The sequence below is a fragment of the Etheostoma cragini genome, chromosome 6 (genome assembly GCF_013103735.1).
Source record: "Etheostoma cragini isolate CJK2018 chromosome 6, CSU_Ecrag_1.0, whole genome shotgun sequence".
Taxonomy (NCBI): Eukaryota; Metazoa; Chordata; class Actinopteri; order Perciformes; family Percidae; genus Etheostoma; species Etheostoma cragini.
In genome coordinates this window covers 15,502,561-15,520,803 of record NC_048412.1, presented here as the reverse complement: position 1 = coordinate 15,520,803, position 18,243 = coordinate 15,502,561, and the positions used below count along the sequence as shown (strand labels likewise).

The window sequence follows — 18,243 nt, the reverse complement described above, 5'->3', positions numbered from 1 at the left end:
TGTGTGTATGTGCATGTGTGTGTGTGTGTGTTTGTGCGTGTGCGTGTGTGTGTGTGTATGTGCATGTGCGTGTGTGCGTGTGTGTGTTGTTTGTGTGTGCGTGTGCGTGCATGTGCGTGTGTGTGTGTGTGTGTTTGTGTGTGCGCGTGTGTGTGTGTGCATGTGTGTGTGTTTGACAAAAGGAAGAGAGTGAGAAACAAAGACAGTTAGCGTGCCAGGTCATTTCCTTTTCAAACTTATTAGACAAAGGAGAATAATATAGGTCTGACTAAAGATAAGAGAAGAAAACAAGGTATGTTACTAAAGTGACAGTAGAACATCCCAGTGATAAAAACTGCTTTAACATTCTTTCCTTCAACTGTGTTCACAGGAGAATGATGAAGACATTTGCATGTGATGATTCAATGATCATCACCATTCCCATTGGGAGTCTGAGGGATGCTGGAGAGAGACAACTGATGCCAGAGAAATTCCAGTGTGTGTACAAAGATTCCTACAAGATCTTTGTTATTAAGGGAAAACCCAAACCTCTTGGAGTAAGTTTAATTGTTGTAATTGTTTCTTTCGATAGGCAGAGTCATGATCAGAATATTTCGCAGCTTTATACTTATTTGTTTGGCTTCAAAACACCCAAATGTGCAGCAGAGTAATGCAGTATTTTCTATTTTTTTTAGGCAGCCCAGGCCATCGCTGGTGTGTTCATTGTTGCACTTGGTCTGATTTTTTCTCATCTAGAAAACACCCGGTTCTACACTTTACCTAGTATTCTGGTAAATACAATTGCAAAAATACAAATTTAATGTATTCCCATAAGCAAGTTACCAATCTAGATAACTAGGTAAAAATACTATTAGAAACCACTTACATTTCCATTGCTTTAAACTTGTTGTTAAATAGTGAAGCAGAATTTCCTTCTGCTTTTTTGACATTTCAATTTCCATGCATGGGGTCTTACTTTCTTTTGATAATCTACAATATTCATTATTATATTTATGTGTATAATAGTTTACATGTTTTATTAAAATCTTAGTTTGTGGTCTGTGGTATGCTGTCCTATGCTGCTGGAAAATCTCCAAACATACATGTGGTGAGTACAAAATTAGTTTTTGTTCATAAGTAAAAAAGTCAGCTACATCCACAAGAAGTGACCTAAGTTATTTAAAAAAATGATGGCACGTGCTGACTGGATAGCATAATTCTGTATATGGTAGTTTATTCTTTGTAATGTTTCTGAAAGGCTTGTTTTAGGATGTTACATTGTTTTTCCCAAATACTTAAAATAATACAAAAATATTGTCCCAGTGTATGCAGGAAAAAAATGAAAGTATTTGCAGAATAACTCAAACATAGTGAAATTGTATAGTATTAAAAGTTAATATCTAATTTAACATCAGCAGTAGATGTGGAAAAAGAATTGAATTGCTGTTTTTAAACTCTTTTTCTTTGTAAATTTGCACAAATAATAGAATGATTGTATTTTTATACTTGAGAAAGTAGCAAAAGATTGTGGCAGCTTCTCTGATTCTGCTTATTTTTGTATTCCTAAGCATTATTCATGCAATTGTCACTTTCCAGACAAAGCTGTCATTCTCTCTGAACATCGTCAGCTTCTTCTGGTCAGTTGCGGCAGTTTGTCTCTGCATGATCGATTTTCATTTTTCAACAAAAGAGAGCTTGTACAATCCCAAGGTAAAAGGAAAACAGCCTTTGCCTTTGAGTAATTTCTCTCTTTTTGAAATGCAAAGAAATTATGTATTCACTTCCACCACTGTCTCCACTTGTATAGGTCCACAAAGGAATCAAAGGACTGATCATGACTCTGCTGTTTTTTGAAAAGTTAATAGCCATTTTCTTGATCTACTGGCTAAGTAAAGCTGTATGCAGACAACATTTCAACACTTTGGTACGTCATTTTATTTATACACACACACTGTATATACTGTTAAAGGAACACAATCTACATACTGGCTCAGATCATAGAAAAAAAAACAAAATAAGTTACCATAGTTATGAGATGAGATGCAAATTTACATAACCTTATTGCCAGGGAACTATAGTCCAGTACAAAAACTAAGTGAGTGCATTGAACAAATTAATGACTTTCTTAAATTATATGAAGAAAAAACTGACAAAAGACAACAGACAAAGCCAGAAATCTTGGTGTAGTCATGGACTCAGGCGTGAATTTTAACAGCCACAATAACATCACAAAGTCAGCCTAATACCACCTTAAAAATAAATTAAGGGTGAAAAGACTTATGTCTCAGCAGGATTTGGAAAAACGTGCCCTTGCTTTTATCTTCAGTAGAATTGAGTACTGTAGCAGTGTCTTTACAGGTCTCTAAAAACAATCAATCAGACAGCTGCAGGTGATTCCGAACCTTGCTGCTTGAGTCCTCACTAAGACTTCTGAGACTACGAGTTCTGAAGTATTTACACTGGCTGCCTGTCCCTTTAAAGAATTGATTTCAAAATATTTTTGCTGGATTACAAATCCCTAAACGGTTTAGGGCCAAAATACATTTCAGATGTGCTGCTTCACTATGAACCATAAAGACCTCTCGGGTCTTCAGGGACATGTCTACTTTCTGTTCTCTCAGTTCTTTTAAATCAAGGCTTAAGACCTTTCTTTTTAATGCTGCCTTTGGATTGATTTTAACAGTTTTTTTAATGTTTTATGTAAAAAATTTGAATTGCCCTTTGCTGAACTGTGAAATACAAATAAAGCTGTCTTGCCTGGCCTAATAGTGGTCATTCTTTTTTCCGCAGCCCATCATCCTGCTGAAACAGGGAGACTGAAGGCTTGATAGAGCTCAACATACAACCAACCACTTATTTACAGTACATGGTACTTCTGTGTTGTATCAAAAGTGCATAACAGCCTATCAGTGTCATGCAGGTTACTCCTTGATTTACAACATGCAAATGATGTGAAAAAGAATATACGAATAACTCACTTCTTGAATATAGATGACCTTTATTTTGTATGTGTACATCTATTGTTTCATAATTTCATAACATAGGCCATCACTGACATTCTGTACTCCAGAATTAATTTAGATTCCTAAAGCCTGGAGAATGTTGTATTATCTCAACTCATGAAATATTAGATCATCTAAAAACGTATTGTATGTTAATGATTGTGTGCTTTTATTCTGTGCTCTGTGAATCACTTTGTAACCTTTTTTCGGGCAAATAAAGGGGATTATTATTTGTTTGTGTATGGATTATTTGTCTTCTTGTGGGCGTAAAACACATTCCTCTAGTGTGGACAATATGAGCTAAAAAAATAATGAACTGGTTTTAAGATCAGCAACATATGCAAATGACCACCAAAATATGAATATACATTTAGTAACAGTTAGAATAATTATGTAACACATTTTGTGACACATTTGCTACAAACTACAAATGACTTGTGTTAGGTTTTAATGATACAATAATCAAGTAGAAGACTAATTGCGAGCATATAACAATTCCCAGAGAAACTTTTTAAATGAAGTGCTACAATAAGAAAATTAAAAATTGCTATGTAAATTTGGTGTTAGGTAGGTAGGCCACTGTAGTAAAAAACATGTGTTTTTTGCAACCCTGTTGCTCATAACTTTTTTGGTGTAATATTTCATGTAGGCCTATAGTAGGGGACCCATGTGCTCAATCTATTACTAAAAGTTGGTATGATTTGTGTAAAATAACTTGTCAAATTTCCCTGCACGTTTCCTTAAAAAACAGATAACCAGTAAATCTTTAGAAAATTTGACCCCAGTTTCTGGTTTTATTAAACGTGTAAAGCCACGGGCGGCCACATGGGGGAGATAAACACACACAAAATCAAGTGAAGTAAGTGAAGAATGTATTAATGGAAACACATTCATTTGACATTCAAATAACTGTACTGTAGTAGGCTATTTCAAGTTCCCACAACCTGTAGTCTTAACTACATGCTTTGTTTAAATTGTCAATCGAGGAGCTCAAAGTTTATTATGGTTAAATGATGTGTTAGACTAAGTAGTCCACTTCTTTTTTAACCTTCATTTGTCATGCTTTAAAATCTTTGCGTGGAGGTCACGCTAAAACAATCATTGCAGCATATGATAAAGTCATGTGAACTCTTCCGCTTTGGGACACTCCCTACAAACACACACCAATAAAAAAAAAGTGAGCAATTTCTTTAAACTGTCTTTCCCTCTTTTTACTATGTAACTATTTTTGCTCAACGGTCACATCTGCGTCTCACTATGTAACTGTTATTTATATAAATTTTAACGATTTTCCAATTAACAGTTTGTGTTGGATGCTGGCCGTGCTGGATCACTTTCTCATGCGACTGTGAGGAGCTGCTTCTCTCCTGGCTGGTTCCGTCCTCCTGTTATGGCGTCCGTGTACAGCGGATCCCACACCTTGAGCAAGGATGATGTGAATTACAGAATGCATTTCCGAATGATAAACGAGCAGCAGGTTGAGGATATCACTATAGAGTTTTTCTACAGGCCGCACACGATAACGCTGCTGACATGCACGGTGCTCAGTCTGATGTATTTCGCGTTCGCAAGGTAAGTCGTTCACAGCTAGCGTTAGCTTGCTGGGTTAGCTCAGTTAGCTAGGCTAACGCTCGGCTAACAGCAGTAGTGATGCTCTGACAGTGCCAGGTACGTTACACAGGGAGGTTAGCTAGCCTTTAGCTACTCTTCAATGGATTTGTCACTAAAATGAACTTTGAATCTGCATTAAGGCACAAGAATAAATAGTCTCAGTGATGGCTGCCTACATTTTGCTGTCATTAATCGTCAACCTGAACTCATAAAAAGAAGTTTTGGGTTGTATAACATTATCTACAACGTTACAAAAATGTAACTAGCGATGAGATGAGTCGTAACGCTACATTAACAGTGATGGTCTGCCTTACAAACCACCTTTGTCCCTCTGCGTGTAAGATAATGCAAACCCTCATGTCTTGTTTGTAACTTGAAGCTGTGTAAGGCACATTTACATCCCTACCGCCGTGGAGGGGATATACACAGCATAGGCTACTTGTAAAATAGTCAGTTTAACATATAGCTACCACAGTAACGTTATCACTTTTGATATTAACTGTGGACATGGAAATTTCATTTTGCTCTGCCCGCAGGGATGATGGAAATCCTGACAGTAATCTCTGGGTGGGGCTCATCCTGGTCATCTCCTTCTTCCTTGTTATCAGTGTTTTGGCATTTCCTAACGGTGAGCAAAAAAGGACCTGAAGATTTTATTTTCGTTTAGTCAAGTGTGTTTGCATAACCATAAATTACAGTCAACCTTATGGTGCTTCACAAACATTTTTTATTTCCTGTTCTAAGATATAACTGATTGTTTTATATGACATCCTTAGTTAGGTCAAGGAACAACCATACTGTGTAAACAAAACAAGGAAACAAAAGTGTCCAGGGTTATGGGCAGTATATGTGAAACAACAATACAAACAAAAACTAATTTTACTGTTTTCAAATAATGATATACATGTGTCCATTGCGTCTGTTGTGTGTGTCAGTGTATTATACACTACCGGTCAAAAGTTTGAGGTCACTTAGATATTTCCATTGCACTCCATTGTAGACAGAATCCCAGCTGAGATCAGTCGCCTTCTTTTTTTTTTTTTTTACCAGGGCAGCAGTTTTCATATTACATTATGTGCTTAAATAATTGCAAAAGGGTTGTCTGTTTTCTCAGTTACATTTTTAAAATTATGTCAGATTAGGGAACAGCATGTGCCTTTGGAACATTGAATGAATGGGCGATACAGTATAAACAAATATAGTACAATACAGTCAAATATAATTAGTTCCTAGTTCTCCTAAAATGTTTAAAGCAAGGAGCAGAAACTGATTCCTACACTAAAAGGATAACCCTTTTGGCTATGACCATACCAAACATGAGGGCTTGTTGTAATGCCATTACCCACAATTTATGTGATGAGATTATCTTCTTTTATGTGGAGAGAAGGGGTTATAGATCAAATCTGTGACATAATATCTTTATGTGTTTCATTTTAGGTCCATTCACCAGACCACATCCAGCAATATGGCGAATTGTTTTTGGTGAGTTTTGCTGAAAGTCTCACAGGATGAAAGCTGTTTTGGAACTGAGATTTCTCTTCCTAATGTCATGTCCCTCTGCTGTTAAGGTCTGAGTGTCCTCTACTTCCTGTTCCTGGTTTTAATCATCTTCCTCAACTGGAAGCAGGTGAAGGAGCTAATGTATTGGTTAGACTCAAACCTGCGTTATGCCAAGAGAGAGGCAGACATAATGGTGAGTGGTGTAGGCTTAACACAGAAAATCATTTTCACATTGATTTACATGCACTTTTTGCATTCACTACCAGGGGATTATCAATCATTGTAATAAGGCTCTTATCTGTGGTGCTCTCTGCAGGACTATGCTGTGAACTGCCATGTCATCACCTGGGAGAGAATCATGAGCCATTTTGACATTTTTGCCTTCAGTCATTTCTGGGGCTGGGGTATGAAAGCCCTGCTCATTCGAAGCTATGGCCTCTGCTGGACCATCAGTATTACCTGGGAGCTTACTGAGGTAGAAACACACACACACACACAAAACACATACATACACAAAATCCAGTAGCATGTTGTGGCCATTACTCTATCTGTGGTGGCCTGTCTTGCCCTCTGTCACTTTTTCTTTGCAATGGAGAAATGTTCAGCTGGTGATTCATCCAGTAGAAATTGATGAGGTTTTGGCCATTTTCAATATTTTATAGAACATATTAAATATTATCGTAGAAAGAAAAGTGAACAGTTTTTCAGACATGATGCAGACTCTGACTCTAATCTCCTGTTCAGCTGTTCTTCATGCATCTGCTGCCTAACTTTGCTGAGTGCTGGTGGGACCAAGTGATTCTAGACATTCTGCTGTGTAATGGAGGAGGCATCTGGCTTGGCATGACTGTCTGCCGCTTTTTGGAGATGAGGACCTACCACTGGGCCAGTATTAAGTATGACCTTGCAGTGTGGAAATGAAATAAGTAACAATGGCCAGTTTTGTGTGTCTGTTTTTAAGTTTGTTATAGGATGTGATAAGGGATGTAGGTTTTATATGGTAAGTCTGGTGCATGCATTTCACAGTATCAGCCCAGATTGAATAACAATACAACATATATAAAGTGGGGAGAACAAGTATTTGATACACTGCTGATTTTGCGGGTTTTCCTACTTACAAAGCGGTATGTAATTTTTTAATCATATGTACACTTCAACTTTGAGGGGACGGAATCTAAAACAAAAATCCCGAAAATCACATTTTATGATTTTTAAATAATTTGCATTTTATTGCATAAAAAGTATTTGATACATCCAAAAATCAAAACTTAATATTTGGTATTATTATTTGGCCTCGCGATACATGGCCCCATCGCCGGCTCAAATTACCTTGAGCTGGAATGAGCTAGAAACATGAAACTTTGGGGAATAACTGGAAATGGTGTGCATGTGCTTCTATAGAAATATAAACCCAATTGGCCACATGGTGGCGCTGTATTAAGGCTTCAAAATACAAACTTTGAAAGGCCACGCCCCCCACACCGTAAATCCAACTGACTTGAAATTTGTCGCACAGGTGCAGCTTAATGTGCTATACATAAAGGTCCAAAGCTCATTAAGGTCCGCCTAGAAAATGTTTGCCATATTGAATTTTTTTTTAAACAAATTTTTGAGATCTCCTCCTACACCGTAGCTATAAATTCAAACAGACTGCAGATGATATAGCGTAAATTAGGCTATAAATGACTAAGTGTTTGTCCAATCAACACGAAACTTCCAGGAAATATCTACATAATGACCTCACACGTACCCTGCAAGTCTCATTCTAATTGAAAACGAGGGGCCCTTTTAAAACCACAATTACTGGATGTGGAATTATGCAATTCAAAGTTTGAGCTTGGAATCGCAACTTGTGGCTTTATTAGCAACTGTTTTTGTGTTGCTCATCTGCTTTTCTCAAATTGCCGTGAGCTGGACTGAGCTACATATCACACATAATTGAAAATAACTGTTTTGGACAAATCAGTTGTAGGCATTTTAAACAGTGCACTGTTAGTCCTATTGTTGCAAAGCTTGCAGGATATGTTTCAAAACGACATTGGACCACATGTGGGAAATTACTTTGAAGCCGCTATTGAGAAAAAAAGTTTGAACCCGCGAATTGCCACTTGCGGCTATATTGTTTTAGTTTTTTTTGTGAGCCCAATTAAAGATACCTTTACTTATATCATTACATTGATACATTTTATCCATATTATATAAGTTAAACTTCAAGCCGTCAGAATGAGTAAGACATGTAAATTTACTAGATAAAGGCTATCTAATACATCAAGCAAGACATTTGAGATACAATCTTTAAATACATAAATTCTTGTTAAGAAATATGATCTCTCACGTTCATCAAGCCAGAGTGGACGTGAATAAATAAAGTGATGGCAATACTTTCATCCATCTTTTTCTACTGTGCTAACATAATACTTATTTTAAATCTATCTGCAAGTCTTTGTAATCCTTCTCCTGTGCTTCTGATCCAGAGACATCCACACCACAACAGGGAAGATCAAACGAGCTGCGTTACAGTTCACCCCTGCAAGCTGGACCTACGTACGCTGGCTGGACCCAAAGTCTTCCCTGCAGCGAGTGATGGGCGTCTATCTGTTCATGATCATCTGGCAGGTGGGTCACTGAGAAATCCTTTCACACCATCCCACGGTGACTAAATGCTGACTAGTCCGGGATAATCCGGGGGGGCTGCTAAATCCAGACTAATCTAATTGCCTCCTCTGTTGTTGAAATCTAAAACCCGTCTCACATGGATCCATATAATGCGTGACTGTCTTGCTGTCTACACATCAACGGCTAATCCCATACGGGGGAAAAACACGCTTCATTTACTTAGGAACAATTTATGGTAATGAGAAAACCATGGTTGGAGAAGTTGAGTAAGCTCCATTGCTTTTCACTGGAGAGTCAACTGTGGCTGCTTAATGTCTAACCAATAGCAACCATGGCGAGGAAACCTGTTTTATCTCATTTTTACGTGATGATAAAACAACGTCTTTCTCTCTCTAATAATTGTCAGTCTTTGATAATTAGTTGACGAGATGGGTGATGTCTTTGCTCTACTCAGCCTGGTGACAGGTTAGCTGCTTTTCACTGGGTTCAACCACACATGCTCCGGGCCAAATGAGTGGCCTCCCTCTCATTATCTCTCTGTGCAGATGAGAGGGACTTGGACAGAGCTCCCCCCTAAATGATTTCCCATTTGTTAATCCAAGTGTGAAATGCATTGTAGGAGATTCTTTGTTTGTTAGTGTCCTGGCTGAGCAAGTCCAGTGCACAAAGCACAAATGATGTCTCAATGCCAAAAGACCTTACTCCTAGCACACATTTTGACTTGTTGAACACAGGTGTAACTAATAACATGACTCATGGCTGCATTCCTTGTAGGTGGGCAAGTTTCAGGGATCTGTTTTTGGTGCACACAGTCTCACTTGCATGCCTCATTGGCACAATGGAACACATAATGGAACAGATCTGTCATTACATGGTATTTGCTACACCTGTCCTTGTCCTGCAATGACATCAAAACATTTGCAAGAGACTAATGGTCCCTAAAAACAAAAACTGGCTCATGGCTAAGCACTCACACAGTCATCATGTTGGACAAAAGTCAGCTAAGGACAGAGCAAAGGAAATAAAAGTGAAAGTGTACAGTATCTTAATGGAATGTGGGTTAAACCATGGAAGAGCAAATAGAATCTGGGAAGAAATTATACAGTGTAGTCACTAACAGTTCATCACTTAAAGGTATCACGACATGGTGCTTTTTGGATGCTTTTATAAAGACCTTAGTGGTGCTCTAATACTGTATTTAAAGTCTCTTTCCAAAAATTCAGCCTTTGTGCAGAATTACAGTCACAAGTTTGAGGCTAGGGGTGTGGCCTTGACCAACTGTCACTTTGCTCATTTGAAAGCCATGATGTCTCTCTCTTACGGGTGGGCCAAATTCTCTTGGCGGGTAAAGCAGAGAAAGGGGAGATTATGACCTCATAAGGGGCAAGATTCCAGATCTGAGCTTTCATTTTTTCAAAGGAAGAGCAGGATACCCAAGGCTCAGTTTACACATATCGCCATTTCTGGGGGACCATAGCCAGGCTGGGGGAACTCATATTAATGTGGTGTTAAACATTTGACTGTGTAAACAACACCCCGTTTTAATCCACAGGCACCATTTTACTGTTCCAACTTCAAATAGTTTTTAAACCTCATGTAAAATTTGTTTACACATAATGAGTGTAAACAGAAGTTTTTGGGATCAAACAATGCATTGTTCTTGACTGGCTGAGGTGTCACCTGACCATAATCCACTTCTGCCTGTTTCCCTCTTTGTCCATAGCTTACAGAGTTAAACACATTCTTCCTCAAGCACATTTTCATCTTTCCTGCAAGCCATGCTCTTAGCTGGTGTCGGATTCTGTTCATTGGTATCATCACAGCTCCAACAGTGAGGTAAAACCCAGGATATTGTACATTGTTGAATGCTTATATTTAGTTCTTTGTTTTGACAGTTTGACAATCCAATTTTGGTAAGACAAGTAACAGAACTGCAGGTAAAGCTGATAATCTTTGCATTTGTTTTTTGCTTTAGGCAGTATTATGCGTACCTTACAGACACACAGTGCAAGAGAGTTGGGACCCAGTGCTGGGTGTTTGGGTAAGTGAAACCTCAACAAAAGGGCATATTTGTTTCACGCTTTTTTCAGTTAAATTAAAAGTTTATTGCTGGTGGATTAGAAGCTTCAGTTACTTAATTGTTTGTTTCTTCTCACATTCACAGGGCAATAGCCTTTCTGGAGGCCTTGGCGTGTATTAAGTTTGGACAGGACTTGTTCTCAAAAACCCAGATCCTCTACGTGATCCTCTGGTTGCTGTGTTTGGTAAGATCAGGATCACAGTAACGATGCATTGCTCATCATAGTAGTAGTAGTAGGCTCATCATGCTTTACATGGACTCTTGGGACTTAACTGTGCTCCCATCACACCATACATTTTGACATACATCTTTCATCATAAAAAACAGTTAAACATGAAAAACATTGTGTTCTGTAAGTTGAGTATGGATTTTGAATGAAACATTAAACCGTTTCTGTTATCTGTGACCTGTCTTTAGGCCTTTATTACATTCCTGTGCCTGTATGGAATGGTGTGGTATGCTGAAAATTATGGTCCAAAAGAAAAGGTATATCTATTGCTTCAAATTGTTTGTGTTTTTTGTCCTTGTAAAGACTGTCACAAAATACATAACAAAAAATAACTACTGTTGGTCTCAATATAAACCTATCTTCATTCTTTTCAGGGATGCATGGGAACTTGCCTTGTTTAAGGAACTGGGCAGTTGGTTTACGGTTTACACAAGTTTTAAAGCCTAACTCACCCCAAAATGCAACCTAGGGTCTTTGTTTGAATATTTTGAGTCAAACTTTTGTTGAAATGCATAATTAGGACGGCTACGCCACTTTTTACTGTACCAGATTTACCGTATTTATGTTTTTCAGGCAAATGGCCTTTTGATTGGGAGTGCTTGGGGCACTTCTATGATAGCATCAAAATCAACATTTTTAAAACCCAAAGAAGGCTCGACACAACATAAAACGTTGCTCCAAGTACCACCAGGGGCTCTACACATTAACGCAAGCATTGAGAACATTGTTTGTGTACACAGTTTACTAAAAAAGGTTTTGAACGAGTCACTTTAGCTGTTAAATTCCTAATGGAGAATTAGCTGAATTACTGAGGACCCTCTGTCAATATAATGCTTCAAACGTAATATCTTTTAAAGATTAACATTCAGTGTACTATGAAAGCTGTACAGACTCTGTTAGCTGCTATATGTTCACTGTCCAGTTAATGGTATTTGTGTCATGTGTCTCTTCATCTCTCACAGAGCTTCTCAGAATGTGAAGACAGTAATTACAGTGAATTTGATGACCAGGTGTCAGAAGTATTTAAAGGTAGAGTGACTTTACTAGAATTCTTCAACCACATACAGTAGAAACGACTCATACAAGTAAAACATTAATCTTTAACTGTTGTTACTCTTGTAAAGGGCTGACCTCTAGTGTTTGGAATGGCGTTTGACTCATACTGCAAAGTTCAGTTAAATCTTTTTATGTAGTCATTCCCAAGTGTTTGACGCTCATTTTTCAGAAGAGACAGAGCTGGACAACGACAGCCCGAAAACCAGACGTAGAGGGAAGGGCTCTGGAAAGACCAAATCCATCAATGGCCTGGACAGCCAGTAGGAGTTTGACCCGGAGGCTGGTGTGCGACTCCCAAACTGACTCAAAGCAGCCAGGTGGGAAGGATCATAGGTTGAAATGGGGTAAATGATACAACAACTTCCTGGTGTAATTAAAGTCTAGAAAGCCCCCACCTACAATTGAGGGAGTGGAGCCAGGATAGACTGAGTGGATGAACAGGCCCATGCAATGTTATTAGGAGTGGGAGTGCACAGAGGCTTGGACTACAGAGATGCACACTTGACTGTGTGCTCTAGTCAAAAATAGAACTTCTAAACCACTGATCGCAGGTTTCTGTATATGTGAGGAGAGAGAGCGTAGTAGTTTGTGTGTGAAAGAGAAGTGGCATTAAAAACTGCCAATTATAGATGTGACTGCATGATCATTATAGCTGATAAACTATAATTTACAAACATTTATCCTACAATACAGTATATCATTGATGGGTCAATGTATATTTGACTGGTTTACTCCAGCCTTAACGCCAGTATGTTGGTTTAACGCATTTCAATGTTAAAAGTCATTATGTAGAATTTATCACATTAATTGGAGCCTCTATGTTTATAGCACAGAAAGGCCAAAGTGTTTATTTTTATTTTATTTTTTATTTTTATTTAATATCATTGGTTGATTTTCTTTTTTGCATCATACACACTTGTTTTGTGTTTCTAACTTGAATGTGGAGAGGATTTCAATGCAACAATGGCTTTAGCTTGCTAGGATCATTGACTGAGGATTGTTTTTGGCCTGGAACAAAGCAAAGCACACAGTTTAAGCACTTTTCAGAATGTTTTCTTGCAAATACTGTACATTTTGTAATGCTCGAGTATTTTGTGAATCATTGTGAACTTGAATGATTATACTCTCCCTGTCCATCTGTGGCTGCTATCTTTTTGTTGTACTGTACTGATAACGGAGGGCAATTATTCAAATTCCTGCATGTGTTGTCAGGCTCCACCTGTCTGTGTGCAGGTGTGGCTTTGTTTGACTGTCGACCTTGTTATGGCATATACGTATTGCATTTGTATGGTGTTTTAGTAAGAAACTGTTAAAAGTAGTGAACAGATCTTTGTATAACATCACACACCAGGGTGCCAGTATTGTTATTTATATGTCTTTCACTGTCATCGTAACATTTTAATTTACCCCTGTGCCTGTTTGCATGTTCTTTATTTTTATTCCAAACTTTTCTCAGTTTTTAACGTTGCCTAAATTTTGCCTTTTTGTGTTTGATTCTTCTGTTCTCGAGTGCTTTTTTTGAACGTTTATTTTTATTTGCTCTGTCAGCATCATGTCGGTACAGATATATCCCTCATAATACTCGAAAATTCAGACGTTTAACTCTGTGGAAGGGACCAGGCTCCCGTGCTACAGTAGACACTAGAACTAGTACATTGTCTTTGGATTTAGATGTAATTTGCCAAAAACAATTCAAATGAAAACGGCTGTTTTTTTCACTGTGAAATGATGAAGCATAATAAAGTATTTTACATTTCCTCCTAAACTCTGTGTAAGTTATTATTTAAGGTATTTGCCCTTTTTTGTTTTTTGAAATGTAGTAGCATACAAGTAGGAGGCCGTTTCAATACTTAGGAAATCATGAATGACATTGCTCGACCCCTAGAGAACACCATGCCGCAGCAAAGGAGTGCTGGATTGGCTGACTCCAACACTGCCCGTCTCGGATCACATTTCACTCTGTCTGCAAACCATGACATTTAGAGACTGAAATAGCTGCCTCGTGCTGACCTACAAGAGAATTTTTTTTTAAGGTACGGTTGATGTCCCCTTTGAAAAGAACAGCAAAGCTCGTCAATTTAAACGTGAGCAGTAGTATCAGAGAAATTCAGAGTGCTGAACACACACACTAAGTCGTTAAGCACACTGTAACACCATGTAAGTTCCTGGCTTTAGATCTAGCCAAATACCTTTTGCATCTTTATACCTATAAAAAAAGTTTTTTTCAACTACTTTCTCAGCTTTCTGTGGTCAAAACATAATGAGCTGTAAACACTTAATCGCTCCAATATGTGTGTGTGATGATTTCCAAAGGAGGGCAGCAGAGAGCCTCAGAGTTGTGCAAAATGTCACGTGACCCAGTGGGCCTAAAGCACAGGACATGAGTGTTGACAATACTGTTGCAGTGCTCAGCCTTCCTATCACTCTCTTCATCATTCTCTCCAGTTAAATCACCTTTTTGCTTTGGTTTCCTGAACCTCCCGTAACCTGCACCAGCTGACTGATCTGTCTTTGCAGGTTTAAAGGACATAGGACATTTCAGTCATGACTAGGAGTCCTGGTTCCCCGAGTCGTGGCAGCCTGAGTCCTGAGGGGATTCTGAGAGAGATCCAGATCAACTTGCTGGAGTGTAAAGTCTGTTTCGAGAAGTTCAGCACTCAGCAGAGGGAGCACAGACCACAGAATCTTTCCTGTGGCCATGTACTCTGTCTGGAATGCATCAGGGCTCTGTCCCACCCTCTCCTGAGAAAGCTGGAGTGCCCATTCTGTCGACAACTGTGCAGTGTTGACAGCACCTCCCACTGCCAGGCTTTAAGTGACCTGCAGGAGCTGCTATTGTCCCGGAGTCTCACATCCTCTGCTCCTCTTCACGGGCAAAAGGCAAGCCTTGACCTGGCCCCAGGTCGGACATCCACACCTCTGCACCTCTGCAAAGCTTTTGGTGGGTGGGGGACTCTTATCAACCCTACTGGGATAGCTGTTTTGAGATCTTCAGGGACAATAATTGTGGTGCATGACGGAGAGAAGAGGGTGGTGGTGTTCAATCCACAGGGTAGGAAGCTGCACAGTTTTGGGCGAAGAGGACGAGCCAGTTGGGAGGTCTGTTACCCAGTGGATGTGGCAGTGACTTGCTGTGGTCATGTTGTGGTGAGTGATGCTGGGGATAAAGGTGTGAAGGTTTTCACCTCCACTGGACACCACGTGTTGACTGTCAGAAATTCCTTCCAGATGCCCTGGGGTGTGGATACAGACAGCTGTGGGCACATCCTGGTCTCAGACGTCCAGGCCGGCACGCTGACCCAGGTAAAAATGGACTACGCTCATGGTCTCGCTCTGGAACATCTAACAGCCATTTCAGACCTGCAGCATCCAAAAGCTGTGGCCTGCTGTCGGGTGACTCGGAACACTGCAGTGATGGAGCATTTACCAGATGACATGTATTCACCAGGGAGACACCAACACACAAGGCTAAGAGTGTTTACAGAAGACTTCCAACCTCTTTACCAGACTGACAGTTTCAGCCTGACCTTGCAGTCCACAGTGAGGCTGAACATGTCAGGCATGGCTTTTAACAGAGATGGAGATGTGATTGTGATTGACTCCAATCAGGGGATGGTTTGGAGTTATGGGAAGCTTCAGAATGGCCCAGCCCTGAACCCACTTGTGGGAGACCACCTCATTCGCCCAGTTGGACTGGTGTCACTGATCAACACGCTTATCATTCTAGACAGTGGAGACCATACAGTAAAGATGTATTCAGCTAAATAATAATGCTTGGCCCATGATATAGTTTATCTATATCTATCTATTTAACAGTATTATGTGTGTGAGTAGCCTATGTGAAATAAGGCTCATATAATGCAGGGATGACATGATCTGGCAATAATAAATGGAAATTAAATGAGTGCTATAGGCAACTGTATGCTTTGTTTTACACATAATATATATATATATATATATATATATATATATATATATATATATATATATATATATATATATTTATGTATGTAACACTTTGCAATGATTAAAGGAATTAGAAAAGAAAAAGTACATTCTTATAAAACTTATGTTTGCTGTTTTCTTGTTGAATTGTTCCACATGGCCATTCACCGGGGATGAAGGCTTGAACTAATAAAAATGACTATATCAAAAGAAAGGGAACTACAACTACACAGAGCCATGGAGGTCACTCGGACCCATGCTGTCAGTATTTCTAAAAAACCTGTCTACGGCCCTGCTCATATGATAGTATATAATAAAGTTTTAAATATGATGGCTTATTTATTATGATTATCATTTTAATAAAATCCCATATTTGTTTATTAAAACCAATAGATAAAATATTTCAATTAGTGTGAGAGGGCGAGAAATAAGTGTGTTATGAATGTTTGAACTTCTTTTTAATGAACCCTCTGCTCTTCACTCTCACCTCCATCTTTAAACGATGCTTATTGTGGGTGCATGTAAATTAACTTGTCAGACAGCCTCTCGTTTCTCGTCTTCTGGTTTCCCCCCCGATAAGCGGCGCGGTGCGTAAATCCTCTCCCCCTCTTTGGCACAGCCGTGTCCAGTCTGCCAGAGGAGAGCAGTCGTGCTCCCAGTGGAAGATGGCGGTGGGGATGCTGTCTGGGGCTGGAGCAGAGTGCTGGATTTGCACAAAAGCGAACCCGGATGGATATAAAGGATAAAAAATGAACATATTCCTATCTATTCTCCTCGAGGTCTGGACTATTTAGGGGTTGTTTAACTAGCATCTGCTGCCTTTTTTCTGGCAGAAATCCGGGCTTCTTGTCGGGGATTCACAGACTGTTGATAGCTCGTCGCATTTACAGGGTGGGAGTGAAAAGTGGATGAAAATGTCGGATTCAAAGGTAAAAGTTGCAGTGAGAGTTCGGCCCATGAACCGCAGGGGTAAGTGTTATGACGATGATTTCTCTTTGCATACTCGCATGTCTGTCTCCTCGGATTCATGCCACATTATCATAAAGTTTGGATTTCAACGCCATTGCGCCTTTTAGCTCGAATTATGAGCCTGAAGTCCGACTTGAGTGTCGTTTGAAAAACGGTTAAAGTAGCTAGGGTTTTACTTGTTACACGCCCGCATTCTGCTTTACTTTCCCCCAACAAACTTCTCTCCACAGAAATGGAACTGAATACAAAATGTGTCGTGGAAATGGAGGACAACCAAACAGTTCTGCACCCACCACCCTCAAATACAAAAGGAGACAACAGGTAAACAAAGCTGAAATACCGCCAAGTCTTGGTATTTACAAATGCATATAGGTCCTGTATGATACAGTATAGCAAACACTATAGTGCAGTAAGCTAGTTGTAGATTGGGCATCTTTTGCATTACTGTGGTTAGTTTGAGTGCAAAATAGCTCATAAATGGGGGCTTGTAAGTAAAAGAGCAGAGACAAGCAAACTGCACTCTCACTGCTTTAACCTTATCCCACCCTGGTTGTAATACTGTAACAGTAACATTCAAGGTTAGCATATAACTATATATCCAGTGAGCTGAAATGTCTGAAAATGTATGAGAACATTAGACAGCACAAACCTGATCTAAATACACAGTAATGAGGATAAACTTGCAAACTTGTATTTTGGATCAGTAAATAAAAGCAGTAGACACACAGGAATGTTCTGCTGCTGCTGCTGCTGAGGGTATGATGTCTATCACACACCTGCTTGAAACATGATATTATGTTATGTAATTCATGTGAACGTTCCAATACCAGTCACCCTAGCCAGCATAATAATATTACACTCATATATCTGATGTTGAGTTTCAAGGCCAGGGCAGGTGGTTGAGCATGTTTGGCACATTAAGACGCTGGTTAGACTGAATAGATTCATGTTGAGCCTCGGGGTATCACAGGAGTCAGAACTAATTTCACTTATGTAGCGTTCAAAGAGTTGTTAGACCACACTGTATCTTTTTTTTAACTGGCGAGATGCTGCACACGTTTATAAGGTGTTTTCATGTTGAAAATGTGGAGAAAAGCTGCAACAAAATGAAAAGCTTTGCATCCCCTAATGTATCACACTCTGCCTGCGCAGTGAAGGTCAGCAAAAAAGCTGCAGTTTCTGCTGGCTTGTGATCTGACATGCTTTTAGATTGTAATGAGGAGATCATGCCCAAAATGTAGGCCAATGATGATCCT

At 39.3% G+C, this 18,243-nt stretch overlaps 4 protein-coding genes across 9 annotated transcripts in view; all 4 read left to right on the top strand.

Annotated features, from left to right (window-relative positions):
• The first annotated feature begins 59 nt into the window (after positions 1-59).
• On the top strand, positions 60-3,214 carry LOC117946863. Its single transcript, XM_034875290.1, has 7 exons — positions 60-292; positions 371-536; positions 675-770; positions 1,031-1,087; positions 1,576-1,689; positions 1,787-1,903; positions 2,770-3,214. Exons 2-7 carry the CDS (start codon positions 375-377, stop codon positions 2,797-2,799), a joined length of 576 nt encoding a protein of 191 aa, XP_034731181.1. The 5' UTR covers positions 60-292; positions 371-374; the 3' UTR covers positions 2,800-3,214.
• Positions 3,215-4,213: 999 nt separating this feature from the next.
• ptdss1a (phosphatidylserine synthase 1a) lies at positions 4,214-12,594 on the top strand. Its single transcript, XM_034874721.1, has 13 exons — positions 4,214-4,553; positions 5,129-5,220; positions 6,030-6,074; positions 6,161-6,285; positions 6,409-6,567; positions 6,837-6,988; positions 8,567-8,708; positions 10,432-10,544; positions 10,684-10,749; positions 10,873-10,972; positions 11,206-11,274; positions 11,980-12,046; positions 12,243-12,594. Exons 1-13 carry the CDS (start codon positions 4,372-4,374, stop codon positions 12,335-12,337), a joined length of 1,407 nt encoding a protein of 468 aa, XP_034730612.1. The 5' UTR covers positions 4,214-4,371; the 3' UTR covers positions 12,338-12,594.
• A 1,841-nt stretch (positions 12,595-14,435) lies between these two features.
• LOC117946810 (E3 ubiquitin-protein ligase NHLRC1-like) lies at positions 14,436-16,021 on the top strand. Its single transcript, XM_034875197.1, has one exon. The coding sequence runs from the start codon at positions 14,618-14,620 to the stop codon at positions 15,839-15,841; it is 1,224 nt and encodes a 407-aa protein (XP_034731088.1). The 5' UTR covers positions 14,436-14,617; the 3' UTR covers positions 15,842-16,021.
• A 606-nt stretch (positions 16,022-16,627) lies between these two features.
• kif13a (kinesin family member 13A) overlaps positions 16,628-18,243 on the top strand; it is a 36,451-nt gene continuing 34,835 nt past the window's right edge. For 5 of the 6 annotated variants that reach the window (XM_034873829.1, XM_034873832.1, XM_034873831.1 and 2 more), the window contains exons 1-2: positions 16,629-16,987; positions 17,218-17,308. In XM_034873829.1, coding sequence (XP_034729720.1) covers positions 16,927-16,987; positions 17,218-17,308 — 152 coding nt within the window. In that variant the 5' untranslated portion in view covers positions 16,629-16,926. Of the gene's footprint in view, positions 16,988-17,217; positions 17,309-18,243 lie in introns of all 6 variants that reach the window. The other variant, XM_034873828.1, reaches the window with a different exon arrangement.